The 23607-nt window shown below is 30.8% G+C and overlaps 1 protein-coding gene and 3 long non-coding RNA genes across 4 annotated transcripts; 2 read left to right on the top strand and 2 right to left on the bottom strand.

Annotated features, from left to right (window-relative positions):
• Nucleotides 1–78: 78 nt before the first annotated feature.
• Nucleotides 79–5668, bottom strand: LOC122581896 (TVP38/TMEM64 family membrane protein slr0305-like). The gene is made up of 9 exons (XM_043754213.1): nt 5231–5668; nt 4092–4153; nt 3920–3974; nt 2385–2483; nt 2054–2140; nt 1463–1579; nt 1161–1253; nt 1049–1079; nt 79–566 (listed from the first exon to the last, which is right to left on the bottom strand). The coding sequence occupies exons 1-9, from the start codon at nt 5324–5326 to the stop codon at nt 382–384; spliced, it is 825 nt and encodes a 274-aa protein (XP_043610148.1). The 5' UTR covers nt 5327–5668; the 3' UTR covers nt 79–381.
• Nucleotides 562–8597, top strand: LOC122580923. Its single transcript, XR_006320921.1, has 3 exons — nt 562–675; nt 7866–7969; nt 8519–8597. It is a non-coding gene; the product is annotated as an uncharacterized LOC122580923 (long non-coding RNA).
• Nucleotides 7860–8540, bottom strand: LOC122581897. The gene is made up of 3 exons (XR_006321058.1): nt 8424–8540; nt 8082–8265; nt 7860–7937 (listed from the first exon to the last, which is right to left on the bottom strand). It is a non-coding gene; the product is annotated as an uncharacterized LOC122581897 (long non-coding RNA).
• Nucleotides 8598–11410: 2813 nt separating the features above from the next.
• On the top strand, nt 11411–13429 carry LOC122583912. The gene is made up of 5 exons (XR_006321349.1): nt 11411–11614; nt 11744–11803; nt 11911–11972; nt 12081–13252; nt 13350–13429. It is a non-coding gene; the product is annotated as an uncharacterized LOC122583912 (long non-coding RNA).
• Nucleotides 13430–23607: the final 10178 nt, after the last annotated feature.

Genomic DNA, 23607 nt, shown 5'->3' with positions numbered 1-23607 from the left:
AACAACTTTCAGCAAATAACAAAACGATTACATTAGAGCATTCTTTCAGGTCCGTTAAAGGTATACCATAGATAGAAATTATGAAACGAAAATGATTAATTACTTAAGAAGAGCACTGGTCATAAATTACATAGATATTCTTCATTTATAGAGTACAAAACAAATTGGGTGTACTAGCCTACTGACGTTAGTTTTGAATCTGAATCCCCATTGCCGATCCAAAGCAAAAGACTGGTCAGCTACTAATCTAAAAAACGTTAGGAGGGAAATAACAAAAGAAAGGAGCTCTTTCATTTCTGTCAACTTCTTGTTTATAATAAGGTTGGGCATTCTTTTTCTCCGTATAGGTGGGGTAAGAATTTACATGAGACATGCAGTGATTTAAACAAGATCATCTGCCGTGTTGTCCACTCTAGCTATCAGAGGTCTATGGAGACTGAGTGCTGAATCTATAGAAACAGGCAGCCCGGGTGACTCCAAGTCGAGGCCATCTATCTCACCATTCTCAGCCAATGCTTTTTCCAGAGAAGCTTTTGCAACTCTAATGATGTAAGCGATCAGGATCACTATTATCACATCAACCAACAAAGACAAAGGATATCATCAGTATTGAAACAGCCAGGGAGAAATGGGGGTTCAATAATTGTAGACACATGAGGCGGCAAATTGGCCAAGGTCAGGCAATTTTGATAAGTGGTGATAAAGGGTGACTATCTTTATAAATCAAAAAGGGCTGGGTTGGGTCGACTTGAAATGCTTTCTGTCCAAACTATAGATTTTTAATGAGCCATTGTATCTAATATGATTACGAGAATATATTATCTCAAAATAATCCAACTTTTTGAATAAAATGCATAAAATAGATTTGAACATTAGGGGCACATTTATTTTTACCATTTCGACCCATAGACCCGTTTCTTCTTAAGCTAGCTTTACTTATATTACCAGTTCCAGTCTTCCAGATAATGCATAACCCAGATGGATTCAATCATAAGTAAATCAGTGTTAAACTTGCCACCTCTAGTAAACACTTGTGATTATGATTTACCTGATAAAATAAGCCCAAAAGCCATAACCATCTGCAATTACAAAAAGAGTTCGATCAGTTAGATATATAACATGAAAAATGTAGACTAATCAATAGAGGATATTAAACTTACCAACCGAGTTTTTGATATCTCGTGCCATCCATGTGTAACATCAGATAGGTCCTTCAGAGTTGTCCCAATATACACAAATACAAATGTAATTGGCTGCAAGCAGCAAATTAAAGGTCATAAACGTGAAAGTCAACAATAAATGAAACATCGAAAAAGGTCCATCCACATTATATCTACGATTTATTCACCATGTTAAATCACATAATAACAGCAAAAAGAGTATCAAAAACATGAACAGTTGAAAATTAATGATACATTGAAAAGGTCCATCTACATTATATCTACAATGTAAAGAAGCATACCATCATCCCCAGCCAAGTGGCCAACATATACTCCCACAAGGGAACAGGAGTAACAGACAACAGGTAATTCAGGACATTAAACGGAAGCAAGGGAACAAAGCGGAGCAGCAAAACAATCTGTGAAACAAACGGAGAAAAAAGTCAATAGACATAATTAATAGAAGGAAAAATCCATAGCCGACACCCGTATACGAAATGCTTTCAAATACGATAATATGAAAAATTCTCTCTCATATGCTACAAAATATATATGAACCAGGACAATAACTTTTGAGTAATATAAAGAGGAATCAATAGACTATGTCTTAGAAGTCGGACATGGTTTAAATTTTAGAAAACCCCAAATCTGCCACATAGACTTGAACAGGATACAAGTAATTAGCATTCAGTGATGGAACTCTGTTACAAGACTGCAGGTTAGAGTAATAAACAAGACATTTGCAACCAAAACAGAACATCTTGCAGCAAATTGTATTGAGCCTATCAAATATGTTTTCAGAATGAAAAGCTCCGATGTTTATCTATTTAAAAATGTTACTCACAGAGAGGAAACAAATAATCGTTTCTATTGAACAATCAGATCTGTCATACCTTGAACCCAGATCTCTGTATTGCAATAGCAATGGCCTGGAACTTGGGATATTTCTTTAGCTTAGAAATGACATAAGACCTTCCTATCTGCATTTAAAGATGAAATTACAAGATGAAACACATTACCTGATAACATCTGCCAGATTATATAATAATTTTCTTCAAGAGGCCATTTTGCAGAGAGCTTACATGACGAGACAAATTATATAATAGTCGATTACAAATGAGCTTAATAATAAGAAATTTGAAACATGGCAGCAAAAGCGTTGTATCAATTAATCAAGCTTGAGCCCAGCTCAAGCTCATGGCTTAATCTATTCAAAGAACTTACGGTTTTGCCAACAAGGAAAGCAGCCGTTGCACCAAGGGTCGCTCCGATTGAATCAGCAACAAATCCTACTGGCAGTCCAAATAGATAACCTCCTCCAAGCTGAAACATATGTGAAAATGAAACTCATAAAGATGCTTTATAACTATGGAGAGAATTACTATGAAAACAATGAGTCCACTTTGTATATTGAACATAACCTGGCTCAAATACCACATTAAGATTAAAAAAGAATTGTATTTTATGTGAGATTTAGAATGATACAACGTAAATCTATATAGACAAACATATAAGTATGTAACCCAGGTCACTAGAATTCTGTGGGCCCATCATGCAACCTGGACTGGACTCTGATACATTCTGATATTATCCATGCAAGTCGGTATAATATTATGAATGCAAAACTGAATAATATAAACATAGCAATATACGGTCATTATATAAAGTGGACTAATCATTCATTAGTATATTCTTAACCATCCTTAACATTTAAGATTAAAAAAGAATTGTATTTTATGTGAGGTTTAGAATGATACAACATACATATATATAGACAAACATATAAGTATGTAACCCAGGTCACTAGAATTCTGTGGGCCCATCATGCAACCTGGACTGGACTCTGATACATTCTGATATTATCCATGCAAGTCGGTATAATATTACGAATGCAAAACTGAATAATATAAACATAGCAATATATGGTCATTATATAAAGTGGACTAATCATTCACTAGTATATTCTTAACCATCCTTAACATTTAAGGTGAACTGCTCAGAACTTGCCTCAATCTGAAAACGTTATTTTACTTGCATATAGACTGCTTTAAAACTACACATGTTGGCTATAAGGGGGCATCCCACATAGGTTTACACGTAGCAGTAAAAAAAGACGTTCAGGCAAAAACTATCAGTGTTTTCCTTGGTGATACGCCCTCCTTGAACGTTGCAGTTTTTCCTAACACAAACCTACAGGATAACATACCTATAGACACGCCACTCATTACAAAAAGATTTATCATATAATCCTGTTTGAAGTTCATTTTGATAAATAAACAATTAATTATGTACTATGGCCAACACTACGTCACTTACAGGCGCACTTATAATTTTTGTATTTGTGCCCTCCAACATGCTATTTACAAAAGAACTCTTCATAAAGAGGGAAAAGATAGTGTTCCATGTATGCTTCTTCAGAAAGATCCATAAAAAACAAAACAAGGGAGGAAAGATAAGATTTCACCATTTATTGACCAAGCCCCTGGTAAGCCAGGGGAAGTACCCAAAGGTGCAATTCGAACACAGAATCCCCAGTTTATCGTGGACTCACTCATAAGTTAATAGATCTAGTAGTAGTTCAGAAATTAAAAAAAAAGATCAAAAGGATTAAAAAAGTTTCCAGTATGCCATAGCTCATATTCACTCGGATTTTCATAGTTTTTCTCAAGCATAGAGCCATAGACATTCTCCTTACAAATTGATATCTGATTACTTCAAGTATAAAATATATGGAAAACAAAAATAAGTGCAGTTCTCACCGTAAGCACAGAAGCAGGAACCACAAACACCGTAAGAGGGATATATGCAATGGCACTACAATTTTATGAGCAAAATAGAATATAAGACATAATTATTTGTTTCAACAAATCCCATGCAAAAGTATGTCTAGATAATAAAATGCATCATAAAGAAAAGGTAACTGTAACTTACAGAACAATTGGACCCCAAGGACCCAAATCCTCCTTAACCCACACCAAAAAGTTCTTCAGAATCTGCAGAAAAACGTAACACAAATGAGAGATGGAATATAAGCTACAATGATAATATATAAATCGCATAACGTTATTAAACCCACTTAACAAGCCCAAATTAAACTTTTTTCCTCCATCAGTTTGTACTTAACTTTGAAAGTAAAATTTATATTCTACAAATTAAAGTGAGTAGCTAGGCTCATCAACCTCAGATATTACCTACAGAAACTATATCCGTGGCCCTGGGAAAATATATAATGTCATAATCTAGGACATATTTCGACAAATTCATTCACTAAAACCTTTACTTACAAACAACAAAACCTTGCAAGAAAAGGGTTATACACTTCTGAAGTAAACAAGAATACCAGATACGATATGCTAAACAAAGGGATCCAAATTAAACATGGAAAGAAGATAAAGAATGCATATAATGTCCAAATATAACGATATTCCGAAGTGCATATAGCTTACTTTGCCTTTTAAAAGCCTGCAGTTTAGCTTATCTAAAGCAACAAACACACTTAGGGAGTGTTTGGTATTTTGATTATTTTTCTGCTTATTTCTTGTTTTATAAGAAAATAAGCAATAACAAATACTTCGTAAAAATATCTGCATATTTTATAAGGAATAAACAGATATGTGCTTTAACTACCTGCTTATTTTCTCCAACGTAACAATTTAAAGCGGCCATTGGTCTATAGTCTAAACTACACTTCCTAATTTTATACGAGTAGAACTCTCACATTCTAGAATAACAAGTAAGAACTAAACTCATTAACTTGAAAAAAATTAAACTAATTTTCTTCAAAACATACGTCCCAACAACCGATCTATTTTTCATAATCTGAATATCTAACTCACCAAATTTATTTTGCCAAAACTTATATTTACATACAATCAATATATAAACCTTACAACAACAGGTTCCTATTTTATATCTTGTTTTCATATCTACCACACTTTGATTATATTGCTCTACAATGTATCTACCAGCAAAAACACATTTCAATACAATATATACATACAAAACCAAAATAGTAACAAAAATATTATTATCATATCAAAATACAATGAGGTTGGGAGGAAAAAACAAACCTTATCAACAGGCAGAGAAAAACAAGCAAAGACAAAAGCAGCAACAAGTAAAAGGAATATAAACGTCCGAAGAGCAGAAGACCATGTAAACTTCATTGCAGACAGTAACCTGCGACGCCACGGACGTGAATCCTCGTAATCGTCGTCTTCCGTCAGGTCTTGTTTTAGTGACGACCTTGCTCTTAATCCTACTATATTCGCCAGATTTGATTTTACTTTCCACTTTTTTTTAATATTATTATTATTAGTATTTAACAAATTACAAATATTTAACTAATTTATTCCTTACTACTACTACTTCTTCTAAAGTGGAATTGATATTGAAATTTTGGGGGTGATCGCCTTAGTCAGGATTCAGATTTCCCCAAAATTTTTGTATTATTTCTTTTTTATTTTTTTTTTCTGTGGGTCCCACATTACACAAACAAACGCGGTGAAGGCAGGCTTTAACTATCAACGACCAAATGAAAAATATATTATATATCTAACAAGTACACCCGCTTAATGCGACCACGATGGTGTAGTATTAGAGGCGATTGTTGGTGATGAAGACGGTGTTAAGTGATGTAAGTTATTGATGTAAAGTAATTGATGTAAAAGGTTAATGAAGATAATATTTTAGACGATAAGAGATTAACAGTATAAATTAATCATTAATGTTAACGGGGTAATGTAGGTGAAAATATTTTGACGAGTGCTAGGTAAAATTATTATCCAAGTTTTAATATTTCTACAAATAAAAATTTATTTATTTTATAATATAAGTATAGAAGTATAGATTAGTGTGCCTAAACTTCAAGATTTTTAAGAAACAACTTCAACTAAACAAACTAATAGCCATCGATTAAATCTTAACAACACTTTGAAAAACCACACGTGTAAATCAAGTTAGCATCACAAATTACAAAGTTGAATCCAGTAAAAATGGATGAGTATCCTTTAAAAGTGAGATCAAATTTATAGGTAAAGTTAAAACACTATAAATAATGTTGCATTTGTCCATATTTTTAGTGAGTGTAAGCAAATTAAAAATTTTGTCACGTTTTTATATGTGTGAAAATATATAGAACTAAAAGTGTGAAGAAATTTATTCACACTAAAAAGTGTGTATAACTAAAAGTTCACACTTTTTAGTATGGACGTTCATAATTATTTTGTAACACCAAATTTGTCCACGCTAACTAGAATGTGAGTGTGGACAAATGAAGTGTTACAAAATAATTATGAAAGCCCACACTAAAAAGTGTGAACTTTTAGTTCTACATATTTTTACACACATAAAAGTATGACAAAAGTGTTAATTTGTTCTACATTATTTTTACACACATAAAAGTGTGACAAAATTTTTAATTTGTTTACACTCACTAAAAGTCTGACAAAATTTGTAATTTGTTCACACTCACTAAAAGTGTGAATAAATACAACATTATTTGTAGTGAAACAATCTAAACTTTTCAATTAAAATCAAGGGTCAAAATGGATAGAGGTTCTCTAAAATTAAGATTAACTTTAGAGTTGAGTTGGACAATCCTTAACCATTGGATTGAAATTAATGATTGAGATTCAAATATCATCTATACTCCATATATAAATAAACTACCTATTTTTTTCAACCATTATACCTTTAAAATACCTATTATACCCTCCTACAAACAACTATTCATTTCACTCTTTTAAGTGATTTTCCTATACTACCCTTCCATCTATCTCCCAATTTCTATCTCTAATCCCCTCCTCTTTTGCTCTCACCTGAACCCTAATACTTAGTTTTATCTCGACGACAATCAACATCAACCTACAAAAAGATTGATTTCATCTCTCCCTCGCTCTCTCAGTTTAACTGCAAAAAGGTACCGACACATTTAACTATCACCTTTTCAAAGATACCGCCGCATCGCGCGGGTACCCATATAGTTTTTTTAATATTGACCTTTCATAGGGTTGAGATCCTCGCATCTCTGATTACTTACATAGTTAACTTTCACAATAACATTTTTCCGTCGCTTGACCACCACCACTATCATTGTATATGACTTTGATACCGCACCTTACAATGGAGGAACGAGTACAGGACCAAAATAAAAAACAGCAGCCAAATTGGATGAATGCAAGTGAAAATTGAGGCTAGTAAGCAATTAAATCATATCGTTCACACACTAAGATTAACAAGCTACAGGGGACATTTAAGTGATGAGCTACAAACTACTAGCAAGGTGATAGATATGTTCTCCTATAAATCAACATCATTTATACAGCAGGTTCTACTCTACAAAATGTTCAAATTCGATTCATATCTCGACAAGTCTTTACAATACAAACTTTTGTACAGTTGAAGACTTAAGTCCAGAATATTAAGCGAGAATATTGAACTAAGCATATATAGGTGGTAAGTCTTTACATCCTGATCGAAGCTAGAACATAACTTGCTATATTCGGTTATAATAGTTACCACGCGCTGTTTATAAATCAATCAAGTGAATTAATCGATCGATCAAATGTTAATTACATAAGCATCTTATTAGGATCTGTAACGACAGAATCTGAAGACGGTTCATACGAACAAACTCATCATGTACAAGAAATAAGGCAATATTTTACAGACTAATGAATGTTACAATCGTAAAAATTTTCCCAGGCTTTCTGCAGATCTATTGGTGGTGGAGGTTCTGGGAGTGCTCGGAAACGCCGGTTCATAGGAATGCTATTCCTTGCGAAATCACATAATATACAACACAATAAGTCAGTCATTTTTTCCCTTCTTTTTAAATATATGTTGTGACTAATGAATGTTACAATCGTAAGACGGATAAACTAAAGTAAAATGAAGTCATATATATTTAAGACGTTTTACATCATCAGTTCCATCTTCAGCATCGGATTCTGGTGCTGTTGATATTGATTTCTTTGTCTCAAACCCTTGTGCTTAATTTATCTTGCAGTAGTTGATGTTCAGCTTTAACATCTTCAATTCTTTCTGATCATGTTCAGCAACATGGTTTCTAATTTGTATTTAGGTTTAGACCCTCATTTTCTTGCTGCTAATTAAGCAAACGGTTAATTTGACATTCATGGGCCCTTACATGGGTTTAAAAATAGGGACAATAATTAGTACTGGTCGTACTAATTAAAAATACATACATACACGCCGTCAAAGAAAATAAAGAAAGAATAAAAATCGAAACAAGGAACATACCATCAAATTAAGTGACAACCAAAATGTGGCATGCAATAATGACTGCGACCTGTTTTTGCAAATTGAAACTAACAACAAATTTATTTCTTCTGCAGATTAACAAATTGATTCTCAGATACGACAAAGAAACCTCGCATAAACAAAATCAGATCAATAGAGGCAGCAAGCAATTCCAGATCCAAGTTTTTCTTTAACAGAAGAAAACTGATAATTAATTTGTAATGATGTGCAAATAAGGATGTATTTTTCTCTCTAATTATTTTGTAATTTACGTGATTTTATTTTTTTATAAATTAAAAAAAAAAAAGAAGACAAAGGACCTCCTAGAAAATGTTTGTGTTCTCCAAAATTGTGTAAATTATATGAAGTTTGCCCTAATGATCTCCTCCCATTCAAAAGCGTTTTCGATATCTAGATTTTACAGTAATTCATTTGAGAAATGAAATAAGATATAAAATTATCTAATCTAAAACTAGTAAATATAAACCGACGTATCTACGCCAATATTCATTCAATCACTTTAACATATAATATATATTAGTTTTCAGACCTGTTTAATGGACGGCTATTCTCAAAATATATTAATCATAGCTAAAAAATTAGAATTCAAATGTATTAAATAGATATACCGAAATCAATTTAGAAATTTGCTAGCTGAATAACCATTCCATCGGTCAAAATACTCTTAAAATTTTACGTCCATTCACCATTGACCAAACCATGTATGATAGTGCCCTGCAAATATCAAAAAAAAAACATGAAAAAAACTGGTAAGTTCTCTTAGTGTGTTTCTATGTGTTTAACACAATTTTAAAAAATAAACCTCAAACAAATTAACCATAAGAATCGAATAAACATCTTTGCATACAGATCCAAGAAAGTCGAGCCAAAAACCTTGCAATTAAAGCCATCTCTTGTTGTGTTAAATCCTAAACATTCAAAATATGTATCATTTTCCCCTTATAGAATAACAGCTGTTAAAAAATTACATTATTAATGAGCTAATTTCAAAACATATTTAAAATAATCATAGTCGATATATTAAAATAATCATAGCAAAATTCGACTTTTTATCTAAAAGCTTATAGAAAAATATAATCGTAAATCTTAAGTATACACCATTAATGAGCTACTTTCAAAACGATATCAAAATAATTAAAGTAATCAGAAACCTACTCATATCAAGTTTAGACTTTATATCTAAAAGGTTATAGAAAAATATAATCGTAAATCCTAAAAGTTAATATATATTAGAAATACAAAATTTAATATATAATATTTAGATTAGTTAAGTCATAACAACTTGATCAATACGAAACTTAAAGAAGAAACATACGAAAATTAACTCTATATAAATATTAATTTCAGTTTACCCCTTTTTTTCAACTTTAGTTAAATAAAAATTTTACAGTTTCTTATATTTTAAAAGTGTAAACTATATAACTTGAAAAATACATATCAACTCATCAACAAAGACCATCTCGAACGTTTTGATTTTCTTCGGGTTGTTCCACTCCGAAACAGTCCATACATGCACAACACGGAGTCGTAAATGATGGTTAACATGCGTTGGCTTAAGATCTTCAAGATAAACTAACGTGGTCATTTTTTTGTTGTTGAAAACAAAATTCATAACGAACATATAATGAACAACAAACTAAATGAAAAGAAATAATAATAACAATAACATAAGAATTCAATGTTAAAAAATAATAATAATGATTAATTATGTGCAAAGTATATAAAAAGAAAAACCTTTTTTGTATTTGATCGTAGCTTCTTTTTTTTTATCGTACGTGATATTATAGATTACCAATAAAACCGAAAAGTGTAAATTAAATATTTTTAAATTGGGTAAAATTGTAAATTGGTGATGGAATATCAAAAGGTGTAAATTAATTATTTTTAAGTGTAAGTTGGTGATAAAAAACCAAAAGTATAATTAATTATTTTTAAATTGGGTTAAAGTGTAAATTGGTGATGGAAAATCAAAGTGTAAGTTAATTATTTTTAAATTGGGTTAAAGTGTAAACTGGTGATGGGAAACAAAAAGTGTAAATTAATTGTTTTAGATTGAGGGTTAAAGTGTAAATTGATGATGAAAAACAAAAAAGTGTAAATTAATTTAGATTAATATTAAAAAGTATAGGATTAATAAAAATAGAGGATTAGGCTAAAAGAGGAGGATTAGGGGTGCCAAGTGTACCCCCAACCCCCTCTTTTAGTTATATTATAGATATGAGAAAATGGAGTATGTGGCTATTAGACATCCAAGCTTGAGTATAGAACCCCTCACATACTAATTTTTAATAATATATCTATAAATGCTTGGCCCCATGCTTTTTATGGATTAAAAAAATAAGATTTGAGGGGTTCTACACCCAAGTTTGGGTGTCTAACAGCCACATAAACCCTAACATATATATATATATATATATATATATATATATATATATATATATATATTATATGGGGGAAGGGAATATGAGGCTGTTAGGCACTTAAGTTGGGTGAAAAACCTTTCACATACCTTTTTTTAACCATAAAAATCATGGAGGTCAAACGTTTATTCAAATTATTAAAATATTGGTATGTGAAAGTTTTTTCACCCAAGTTGAGTGCATAACAGCCCCATACTCATTTTTTTCATATTATATATATATATATAAAAGTTCTATGATGGTAGTGGAAAAATTAGCGCATTCTTGACGATTTATCGATGGGTGCTTAATGGGTTTACTAGGGTAGTTAATGGGGTTCATTATTTTGGTGTGGTTTATTTGTGAGTTTTTTTATTTCTCTTCTTAATTTCGTGTATGTATGATGAATTTAAGAAGAAATTTATGGTTTTATGGATGATTTTGCAAGTCATTAGATGCAGGGTAAGGAAAAGTTTCCTCACTAAATCTAGTTGTTAATAAAGTGGGTGAGTTAACATTAATAAAATGGAATTGAAGTATTAATTCATTTATTAAAGTCTCGTTTAATTCATTGGCAGGCTAAGCGTTTGAGAGTTTTGGGTATGAAAGGCCCATCTTTGTTTGGCATCTGAAAAACTTCCCCTACACTCTCTTCACTTCAAAATCAAGTTTTACTCCTCTCATCTTCATCTACTTGATTATTACACGGAAGTTCAATTTTCTTCCTTTTTTTTTCTTTAATTGTATCATGCTAGCAATTATTTGGTCAAGGTATGTTAAATTTGTAGGATTTTTCTTTATCAGGTTTGTGATATTCATTCGAGATATGTGGTTTGTTTAATGAGTTTTTCGATTTTTATATAGAGTTTCTTCAATCCAAGTTTTTTGTTTCAAGTGTAGATGTTGGTGGATCATAACTTGAATAATGAAGATGGATAATTGAAGTCATATAGATTTAGGGTTTGTTTGACTGTTTCTGTTGCTTAAATCGAGTTTTGGAGTTTATTTGTTATCGATTTTTCATACTAACTATATTTTGTTTATATATTTTTTGTTTTGTTTTGCAGGTTTTAGAGATGGATTAAATTTATGTTGGGATTTCAAGTTACAATTTTGATATATGATCGAGGTAATATTTTGCTTATTTATACAATATTAAAGATATAACTAACTACAATATTTTATACCAAAACTAAAAATATATTGTCCTTTTTTGGTGTTATGTACAACATAGCAGATTTTAGAAGGTATATGGTTTCATAAGCGACATTTGCTTGAGTCTGTACAGCCCGATGCTAGGCCACATGTGGTCAGTGGTTGGAATTAGTGGATACCGGTCTCCTGATAAATTCAGGTTCGCCTGAAGCTTGCAACCCATCGTCATCTCTTGGAATGAGGTTGTGAGAAAAAATACGAGGTCGCTTACGTTTACATATCATGCATATTTCTGTGGTATGCTGTCCAGTTAACATTTGATGATGTGTTTTTCCCCCCGATTTGGTTGTTTTATGGTCGAACTTATTTACAAGACTCCGGTTTCTATGTTGTTGCAAATGATCAAACGCTTAAAGTTATATGACTGCCTAAACTGTTTTTTGGCCATAATGTTATATATGGCAGACGTTATTGGTTATGTGTCTGTCTTGAAGAATTTTGTCGTGAATAGCCAAAGTTCAACGACTCTTGGTTAATCTGGCCAACCACAGGTATGAATTCATGGATATGACTTCCTCACCCTACTGGTTACATTTAGATGCGAGTGGTTGTGCACGGGGGTCATGAGGTGTGGCTCAAGTTATGAGGAAAGTTAGGCGAGGACCTGATTGAGAAGATTGGTGAAAGGTCTGCTGTTATAGTTTCATCTTGACTTCAATAAATTCCAAATAAGCAAATACTATCTTGCTAAAAATTGGAATGTGTGGCGACATCTTTTCAACTGTGTGACCCGCGGCATGATCAGTTTTACCCTGTTTGACTTTCAAACCAAATTTGTCTATCAGGCTCATCATGACACTCAGTTTTGATGAGGATGTCGTTCCTGCATTGAATGAATTCAAAGTCGATATCAGTAAGCATCTTTGAACCCTTACTTAATGAAAAATACAACATATTCAGTTGCATACCGATTATCATGCCTTTTGGATTGTGGTGATGTTGGTCTGAGTGAATCCTCTATGCCAATTATACATACAGAAGCAAAGCTAGGTAAAATTGTTGAAATACTGGACCGATGACGTGATAAAAGCAATGATGTACCTATTTTCCTCTCTCTTTGCTACACTGTACATTGAGTTACTCATTATGTGCATTTTGTGTCCTGTTGGGTTTAAAATGCTCCAAGTTGTGACATTCAGGTGCAAGGTCGAGATCACTAATGTTCAGACTAAGAGGCGTTAAATAGTTTTAAAGGTATATCTATATTTAATTTTTATATTTTAATCACGGTGAGTGATGAATGTTGGAACAACTACTAATTTACCATGATATATCTAATGCATTGTGGCAGACCGATTCAGAGATTCGTAACTGATAGCTAATAAACGATACTTCTTGTCACACCCCACCTTAGGCGGAATCGTAGGATATGACGAAAAGATATAGTTATAGCACATGGACTTTATAATAGAGTCAAACTAAATGAAATTAAAATAAATGTAATTTCCACAAACGGAAAATCTAGGCAACACGCCTCAAATAGCAAAGAAGTAACAATTGCAAATAATGTTCAATGTTTTACATGCAATCTAGGAGTCCATGAAGGATCTCTTTATTGGTCTTCCTAAAGTCCATAAGCTCAATCTTCTTAAGCATTGTTATTACCTGAAAATGAATGCTTGAAAATGTCAACATAACGTTGGTGAGTTCGTAGGTTTAAAGGAATACAAATGAGTTTGCTGTGCATGATATATCAAGTTTGGACGATAGTGTAAATATAAACATGTAGTAGCGTACTAAATACTGATCAATGCCATCATAGTTATCCAACAACACAATCCCCATCACTCCTGTTAACAACTCAATCATGCTTTAAATACCAACAACTACCAGCTGGAGTATAAAGTTAGTCGATAGTTTTCCAATAGTCTTCAATAGATATCAAAAGACATCTATTGCATCAAAGAAATCAATACAAGCAAGCTAGCATACACATTTCATAATTACACGTATTTGTCCATGAAAACAAACAAGTTTTGAGCTAGTAAAGAAATGAAAAGTGTTTTGAGCATCATTTTTCCCCAAAGAAATAATATAAAAAGGGGCCACGAAACTCACCTCAACAAGCAAGCAGTTATGCAAGGTCCAAAATGATCACTAGAATCTACATAACACATATATAAGAACAACTTACAATTATGGACATGGTCAATAACTGTCCATTGTAACCCGTATTTGATGATGTACATATATGGCTACTTTCAAAAATATTCACAATTGATTTGTCATACATTATTAAGTTACAAGTCACATAACTTAATATAGAGTATTTGTTTTAATGATTTATGATTAAATTCTATAAGCTCATATTCGCTGAAATTTTTGGTAACTTTATCTATTTTTTATTAGGATGAAACGAACTATTCAAGATTCAAAATCTTAACTACTGTTACCTTAGAGGGTTATATACTTACATGAATTTTTACATAATTTATTTGGCACGTTAACTATTTTTAAAAATTCAATGATTACAGACTAGTCAGAAAAATCACTGTTTGCGCACATAAAAGTTTTATAAAAGTTAAGGGCCTTCGAAGCTTCAAAAAAATCCAATTTTTTTACTGTACAATATTAACATCTCAAAAACATTTCTGGAGAAAAATAATTTTCCAGTTCATAAAATCGACCAAGATATGACTATTTGAAGTCGATCAAAATCTGTTCAGAAAACTCAACTTTGCGCAGTTTTGTTATAAAATTTGTTTGACAACCTTAACCTTCATATTTTGACACGAAACCACTTCCACAAGAAAGTAGACTTCCTGAAATTAATTTTAGACACCAAAAACATGACTTAACCATCTTCCATGACCAAAATACGACCTTTCAAAATTAACAAACCGAATCTGTCCAGATTCAGAAATAACCCAAACTTACTGTTTTAAAGACTACTACAACTAATATTCATATATAAACTTTCAAAGCTTTCCAACACCTATTTTCATCTGTTATTATGACTTCCATGCCTTCATAATTGAATTTTCTCTAATTACATTAATTATTATGATACAATAAATACATAAACTTTTAACATTAATATGATTTATACTTCAAGCTTTTGATTTAACCCTAAAAAAAAAACCTTACATTCATTCTTATAAATTTGCCATAATATATATTCATCAAATAGGTTACTTATAAATAAAAATTAATAAATAAAAAGACTAATATATATGAAAAGAGAAGACAAGTGATTTTACCCCAAGATTGATAATCTTCTTCTTAGATACTTTGAAAAGAAAGAATAGAATATATTCTTTAAGAACTTTATTATTAATTGTAATTTAAATCAAGATTCAATAGAATTATAATTAAACTTACCAATAAATTATAGCTTTGATCTTGAGAGAGTTTTCCCTCTTTTTTTTTCTCTGGGTCGACGGCAAGAAGGAGAAGAGAAACAAAAATAGTTTTTTTTTTGTTTGTTTGTTTAGGTATTTACTTATATTTATTATAAGGATAAATGTCTTTGAGTTTGAATGTAATTAGGATATATTAATATATAATTTAACAAGAGTTCCAATAGAAATACAATTTCTCTTTTTTTTCTTTTTTTTTTCTTTTGGTCGTTGCCCCTCCCCCTTAAATGCTATACTTTCAATTTTATTTTATTTTTTTTGTTGTATAATCTTATTATTATTATTATTATTATTATTATTATTATTATTATTATTATCCTACTACTTGTATTGATTATAAATTACTTTGATAATTATTGATTTTTATTCACCACTAAACATCGTATAATAATTTATCAATGTCTAGAAATGGATATGACTAACAACTACGCGTCTAGAAATAGGGGAATAATTATAGTCATCTACGTTTAGGACGATTAAATGTCTAGATCCTAAACTATTGGAATACAAATAATAAAAATCTCATATTGGAAATGATCACCACATTTCTATGCTTATTATACTATATAGGCATATTGACTAGTCACGAAATTTGGAATGTAAGTTAGCGACTATAATAAATTACCAGTTTTGGTGACGGATGTCACACTTCTGTATGGTTTTCTAGTATAATAAGTGACGTTTCAAAGGGTATAGTAAGGTCGTGTTTTGATCAGGTGTCTGCTGGAAGATAAACATTTAGACCACAACAGGTCTGTTTCTGCATGTATCGTGTACAAAACATTAGTTCATTGGAGGTCTTTTGAGGCAAAGAAGACGTAGATCTTTGATAAAATTATATAAGCTTTGTTCGTGGTTTATAACCTTTCTTAATAAATACATTCCTTTTCCATGATAGTCATAGGATCTCTTCGAAAGCTACTTAATCAACTTAATTTAGCAAGAGCGACAAATGGACATGTTGGGCGGGTTGGGTAACAACTGGAAATGGGTATTTTTTTACCATTTGAAATGAAACAACTATTATTTTGGTTTCTTGATACCTTTATTCAATTTCCGAGTGAATTCTAACGATTTGGCCATTTATATTCTGATTAATAACATCAATTATGGATTATGTTGTATTTATTCGTTCATTTTATCAATCTTGTGTTATACAGATGATTGAATCATACGGCAATACATGACTTTGGCTGCTAACATGGTGGTAGGATTGCGGACAAGCATCCCATGGGTCATTTTTAATACAGATGATGCTCTTAATCCTATTGTAAGTCCCCCTCCTTACACAATTTTCACGAGAGTTAAAAGTTAATGATATATTTTTAATTAACAGTGTTTTATTGGTTTTAGATAGACATGTGCAATTGTAAGTATCCTCACAAACCCACACTTTGCACCATGGTTGGAGTCGGATGGTATGTAATTTTAAATTTTTGTTTGTCAAGATTGTGCAAACATCATGTTCCAAAGACATTGTTGGTGTCACTTTGAACAGTTAAGCCTGGACTCCAAATACTAATTTCATCCGTTTTCACTAAACCCACGTATTCTTGGTTTCAACTTTTTTGAACCAAATAGAATTAAATTGTTTTCGTTTTTCAAATAGAGATATGTCATATATATTAGTTTTATTGCATTTATGTCCAACACCAGAAACCACAAAATTCAACTTTTGCATAATTGTGAGTTATTGAATGAATGGATGGCGATGAATGTTAATTAACCTCCAGTATCGTTAAATGATACGAATATTGGATTTTCTAATGTTAAATTGTTACGTGGTTTATCTTGGGGCAGAAGCAATAGATTATACTGGCACAGGATGATCAGTTAAGTGGGGAAGGGGAGGGTGGTGTGATGATGAACCCAGTAAATCCAAGCCCAACAACACTATATTTGATAAATTATGTTATATCACCCTAGCCCAAAGTATAAAAAAACCTAACCCAACTCAAAAAAAACCCTAGGTTGTTTTTAGTGTTGTATTGCTGTTTGTTTAGCTATTTGTATGTCGATTTTAGTGTTATTTTAGTGTTGTTTTTAATGTAATTTCTAATGATGTTTTAGGCTTTCAGTGTTGCTGTTTTTACAAGTTCGTGCTTTTGTTTTTAGTACTCTTTTTGTGCTGATTTAAGTTTAACAACTTATTTTACTATTATTAAAAGTTGGTTTGTTGTAGATTTAGGGCTACTGATTTGAGGCCATTTAGTTGAGGTTTTAGTGTTGCTGTTTAATAATCCCGGAGCTACTGATTTGAGGCCATTTAGGTGAGCTTTTGCATTCTAAAACGGTTATTTTTGGTCACTGTTAACAAGTTGTTTTGGTGCAGAAGCTTTGGGTCTCTGTATGTGGATGTAATGATGTTCCGATAAGGCTATTTGACCATGAGGCAGTTTCGTTGTTTTTAACGTATAATCTTTTTGCCCCTACTATCTTAATTTTATGGATCTGCTGTCAACTGGTATAGTAAAATTAAGACAATCAACTTACATTGTGTATAATTGTATATCTCCTACTATGTGACATCCGTCACCAAAATCAGTAATTTATTATAGTCTTTAACTTGAATTTTTAATTTCTTAACTAGTCAATGTGCCTACATAGTATAACAAGTATAGAGATGTTGTGATCAAGCCAATTTATGATTCCTATTACTTAAATTCCAACACTTTAGGATTTAGTCACTCTATCTTCCTAAAGTTAGACAGTTATAATTATTTTGTTGATATCTAGACATATAGTTATATATCATATTCATTTTTAGATATCGATAAATTCTATCACGATAATTAAGTAAATGAATGAAATAGCCAAATTACCTACTGAAACAAATATTTAAATATCAAAATTATATAACAAAATATATCTAACAAAAAAAAACTAGAATTTGAGTTTGACATGGAGTTGTCCTCCTAGCTTTAGTCGACCGAGAATGGGAATTGATATCCCATACAAAGATTAATTTATGTTGACAAAGAAAAAAAAATCCATCAAATCCTAATTGTAGATAAATCTACATAAGTTAGCATCAAAATATAAAAACCCTTTTGTACTCTTTGAAATCACGGCCAAAACCAAATTTAATAACATGTAACAAATTTCATTATTCTGAAGCATTCGATCAAGCTAAGCACATCACCTCAAAATCAAATTCTAATCATCACTTTGAGCAATTCTTTGGTGAGTTTAAATAATTTTTTGTTACGGTTTAATAGGTTTTTATCATATAAATGTTATAGTTAAAATTCTTATAGAAGAATATTTTATTTTGTCAAGGTATTTAAGGATTGATCATCAATCTTGGGGTAAATCACTTGTCTTCTCTTTTCATATATATGTATATATAAATATATATATATATATATATATATATATATTTATGTATGTATATAAGCATATTTTTTTTTTTTATTAATCTTTATTTATAAGTAACCTATGTTGATGAATATATATATATTATGGCAAAATTTATAATAATGAATGAAAGGGTTTTTTTTAGGGTTAAATCAAAAGCTTGAAGTATAAATCATATTAATGTTAAAACTTTACGTATTTATTGTAGCATAATAATTAATGTAATTAAAGAAATCCAATTATGAAGGCATGGAAATCATAATAACATATGTAAATAGGTGTTGAAAAGCTTTGAAAGTTTATATATGTATATTAGTTGTAGTAGTCTTTAAAACAGTAAGTTTGAGTTATTTCAGAATCTGGACAGATTCGGTTTGTTAACTTTGAAAGGTCGTATCTTGGTCATGGAAGATGGTTAAGTCACGTTTTTGGTGTCTAAAATTAAATTCAGGAAGTCTACTTTCTGGTGGAATTGGTTTCGTGTAAAAATATGAAGTTTAAGGTTGTCAAACGAATTTTATAACAAAACTGCGCAAAGCTGAGTTTTCCGAACAGATTTAGGTCGACTTCAAATAGTCATATCTTGGTCGATTTTATGAACTGGAAGATTTTTTTTTCCAGAAATATTTTTAAGATGTTAAGAGTGTACAGTAAAAATTTGAATTTTTTTGAAGCTTCGAAGGCCCTTAACTTTTATAAAACTTTTCTGCGCACAAACAGTGAATTTTCTGACTAGTATGTGATTATGGAATTTTTAAAAATAGTTAACGTGCGAAATAAATTAAGTAAAAATTCATGTAAGTGTATAACACTCTAAGGTTACATTGGTTAAGATTTGAAATCTTGAATTGTTCGTTTCGTCCTAATAAAAAATAGATAAAGTTACCAAAAATTTCAATGAATATGAACTTGTAGAAACCAATGGTATATCATTAAAACAAATACACTATATTAAGTTATGTGACTTGTAACTTAATAATACATGACAAATCAGTTGTGAATAATTTGAAAGTAGCCATATATGTAAATCATCAAATGTGGGTTACAATGGACGGTTATTGACCATGTCCATAATTGTAACTTTTACATGTATATGTTGTGTTGATTCTAGTGATCTTTTGGACTTTGCACAACTGCTTGCTGATTGAGGTGAGTTTCGTGGCCCCTTTTTATTTTATTTATTTGGGGAAAAATGATGCTCAAAACACTTTTCATTTCTTTACTAGTTGTGCCAAAACTTGTTTGTTTTCTTGGACAAATACGTGTAATTATGAAATGTGTATGCTAGTTTGTTTGTGTTGATTCTATGATGCAATAGATGTCTGTTGATATCTATTGAAGACTATTTGAAATCTATCGACCAACTATATACTCCAGCTGGTAGTTGTTGGTATTACAGCGTGTGATTGAGATGTTGGCAAGTAGTGATGTGATTGTGTTGTTGGCAAGCAGTGATGAGTTTGTGTTGTTGGAAAACTATGATGGCATTGATCGGTATTTGGTATGCATACATGCTACTACATGTTTATATTTACAGTATTGTCCAAACCTCATTTTTTTATGCACAGCAAATTCATTTGTATTCCTATAAACCTACGAACTCACCAACATTATGTTGACATTTTCGAGCATTCATTTTCAGGTAATAACAATGCTTAAGGAGATTGAGCATAAGGACTTTAGAAAGACTAATAAAGAGATCCTTCATGGACTCCTAGTTGCATTTAATCATTGAACTATATTTGCTATTTGTTACATCTTTTGCTATTTGAGGCGTGTTGCCTAGACTTATCCCGCTTGTGGGAATTACATTTGTTTGGATTTCATTTAGTATAACTCTATTACAAATTCCATGTGCTATTGCTATATCTTTTCGTCATATCCTACGATTCCGTCTAAGGTGGGGTGTGACATACTATACATACATTTTTGATATATGCAAATGTTTATTAAAGTGTCTATACAAGTGAACAGCTTGAGAGAAGTAATTGAGAGCTTAATATGGATGCTCATATGCAAAGGTTTAGATGAAAGTGCAATTATGCAGTTGGGCATGAAGTATTTGACAGATTAACAGTTGAAAGATAGTGGAGTGAAACATAATTCAAGTTTTCAAGATAATGATGATGACTGATTTGGATCATAAATGCATGATTGCCCCATCTGTGATTTTTAGTATTAGAATAATATAAGTGGTGAATACATGAACTGATGGGGTATATGACTTGAAGTGATTTAGTGTGTAGTTTTTTTTTGTTAAGTATGATTTATATAGTTTGTATATTGTTGTCATCAATGGGCACGTCCATTGATTGACCAAAAGAAGTGAATTGTATAGTTTGAATGATGTTGATAAAAAGTGAATTTCATTTTTTAAAAAAAGGCAAAAACTTGAGCTTAAGTTTTTCTAATCCATACATATAACATTTGACAAAGAAAACAATTTAAGCCGTGCATCGCACAGGTCTTCACTTTATCTACGTTCGTACAAACCAACCCGTGAAGTCCGGCCGTGCAACGCACGGGCCTTCACTCTAGTGTGTGTGTGTGTGTATATATATATATATATATATATAGAGAGAGAGAGAGAGAGAGAATTGAGTTATTATGAGAACTCAATTTTTATCGAGAACTGCGAGAATTAATTATGACTATTAGATTAGATTAATCCATCGTTATTAATGATTATGGTATTTTTGTAATTATAATGAATACAAATTTAATTACAAATAAATAAGAAATTTAAAAATGGGCAAAACAGTCAAAATAAAAAAAAAACAAAAAAAACACACCACATCCGTAATGGCACATCGGTTGAGAAAATCATGGTCAACATTTTTCTTTTTAGTATTAACAAACTTTTTTTTACTTTCTTTTTTACTTAATTATTTATTTGTTTAAAATGACTAGCAAAATTTATAGAATACACTTTTTCTTAAATTGGTTAAATACAGGTACACATGTATAATACTTTTAATAACTATAAATTTTTTAAATGGTACATATATAAGTGGTCTTATTCTAAGTGTATAATAACATTAACTATAAAGTTTTTAATTGATACATATGTTTTAATTGGTACACATGTATAAAGTTTTATTATCACGCATATAAAAAATAAAATAAAATAAAATCTATGATGAGATATGAATTTATTATTTTTAATATGAACAAAAAATATATATATATATTTTGTCGGTTGACAATCTTATATCAGTTTTACCTTTTCAGAATATATATATATATATAATTCTCTATCTTAAATCGGTGATGTGACATATCTCTATGTTCGCCACATCATCTTTTTCTTACGTGGCGTTTACACGTTGTTTGTTGTTAAGAAATTGACACGTAAGCTGCCACGTATACATGTTGTATTTATTATATTTTTATTAATTAAAAAAATATGAACCAAGTCTCGAACCCATAACCATTACTCCCTCCGTCCCAATTTAAATGTCCAAATTTGACTGTCAAAGTCTTTCTGTCGCAACTTTGACCATTAATATTATTGTTTGTGTTTTATTATACTTGGCGAAAATTATATCATTATAAAATACATTGAAGGTGTGTATCCTCCCGCCCCTGCCATGTCTTGCTTCTTAAAGAACTTGTCTTGTCTTCATTTTTATTTATTTTATTTCTTGGATATGCTTAAACACTCTAATCAATCGGATTTAACTGTACTGAGGTGATGCATTAAAGACATGAAAAAGAAAAAGTAAGTAAAGAGGTAGATAATTACCTAGAAATAGATCATGGTAATTATTAAAGTTACGGGAAAACATGAATATATATCAATCTCAATGTATAGATGCAATTATGTTATGATTTGAGATTTCTTTTCTAAATATAGAATTAGTTTTGAGAATAATAATAATAATTATTGTCTAAATTTAGAGGTGTATTTATGAACACAATCATCCTATGTAAATGATAAGTAAAAAAATGTTATGGGTATGGTGGATTTTTTTATATGTAGATGCAGATATCAATGAATACTTGATTTCTGTTTGTAGCCACATGAATCTTAAAATGGGTGTTGATATAATGTAATCATTGGATAATGTATGGATACTTGATGCATGTAGTTTTGCTGTTTCACATGATTATTGCGTTTTTTTTATATATTACAACATTAATGATATTAAGAATATGTTACATACATTATGTTGCTTGACTGAAAATGAATGTAATTGCCCACCGACTTATTGCCAATAAAAAAGGAGGGATTTGTCTCCATCACATCATGGTCTTTGGCTCTGAAATAGCTCATATTGATAAATGATGTGTTTTCCAATAAATTTGACGAAATTTATCAAGTTTTAAAGATATTAAAAAAATGGTTATTATTTAAAAACAATATCTTTGAGATACATCGAATATCTTCAAATTATTTCATATAAACATGACATAAAAATTGTTCATAAATAACTAAAATACCTCTGGGTTATATATAAATCCAATCGAAACATATAATGGTGCATAGTAAAAATATTTTCGATAAGGATACATTTTTATACATCGTATGATCTTGCACATACATATTCTCCTTTACAATTGGTTTTTGGAAAAGAACCAAATTGTCCCGCTTAAATTATTGGTTGCACAGTATATGTACCTTATACCACCATACCGCAGCAAATTTGGTCAAGGTATATATTATAAAAGTTACCTTTAAAAAAAGTATAGCATAAAAAATAAAAGGACTAATTCAAAGTGTCACACCAACTCTCACCACCTCAACTACTTTGTCCATTTCAAGATAGTGATAGTAGGTGAAACATTCAACTAACAACATTACTATACATATATGGTGAATTTCATATATTC

Source organism: Erigeron canadensis, chromosome 9 (assembly GCF_010389155.1).
Source record: "Erigeron canadensis isolate Cc75 chromosome 9, C_canadensis_v1, whole genome shotgun sequence".
Taxonomy (NCBI): Eukaryota; Viridiplantae; Streptophyta; class Magnoliopsida; order Asterales; family Asteraceae; genus Erigeron; species Erigeron canadensis.
This window is presented reverse-complemented; position numbering and strand designations above follow the sequence as displayed.

What these genes read in the sequence shown, in the direction of transcription:
- LOC122581896 (XM_043754213.1), bottom strand. Translation starts at nt 5,326, where the DNA reads ATGAAGTTTACATGGTCTTCTGCTCTTCGGACGTTTATATTCCTTTTA. An exon ending in CCACTTGGCTGGGGATGATG is followed by an intron (nt 1,254 to 1,462) that starts GTATGCTTCTTT and finishes TGCTGCTTGCAG; the next exon opens with CCAATTACATTTGTATTTGT. An exon ending in AGATATCAAAAACTCGGTTG is followed by an intron (nt 1,080 to 1,160) that starts GTAAGTTTAATA and finishes TTGTAATTGCAG; the next exon opens with ATGGTTATGGCTTTTGGGCT.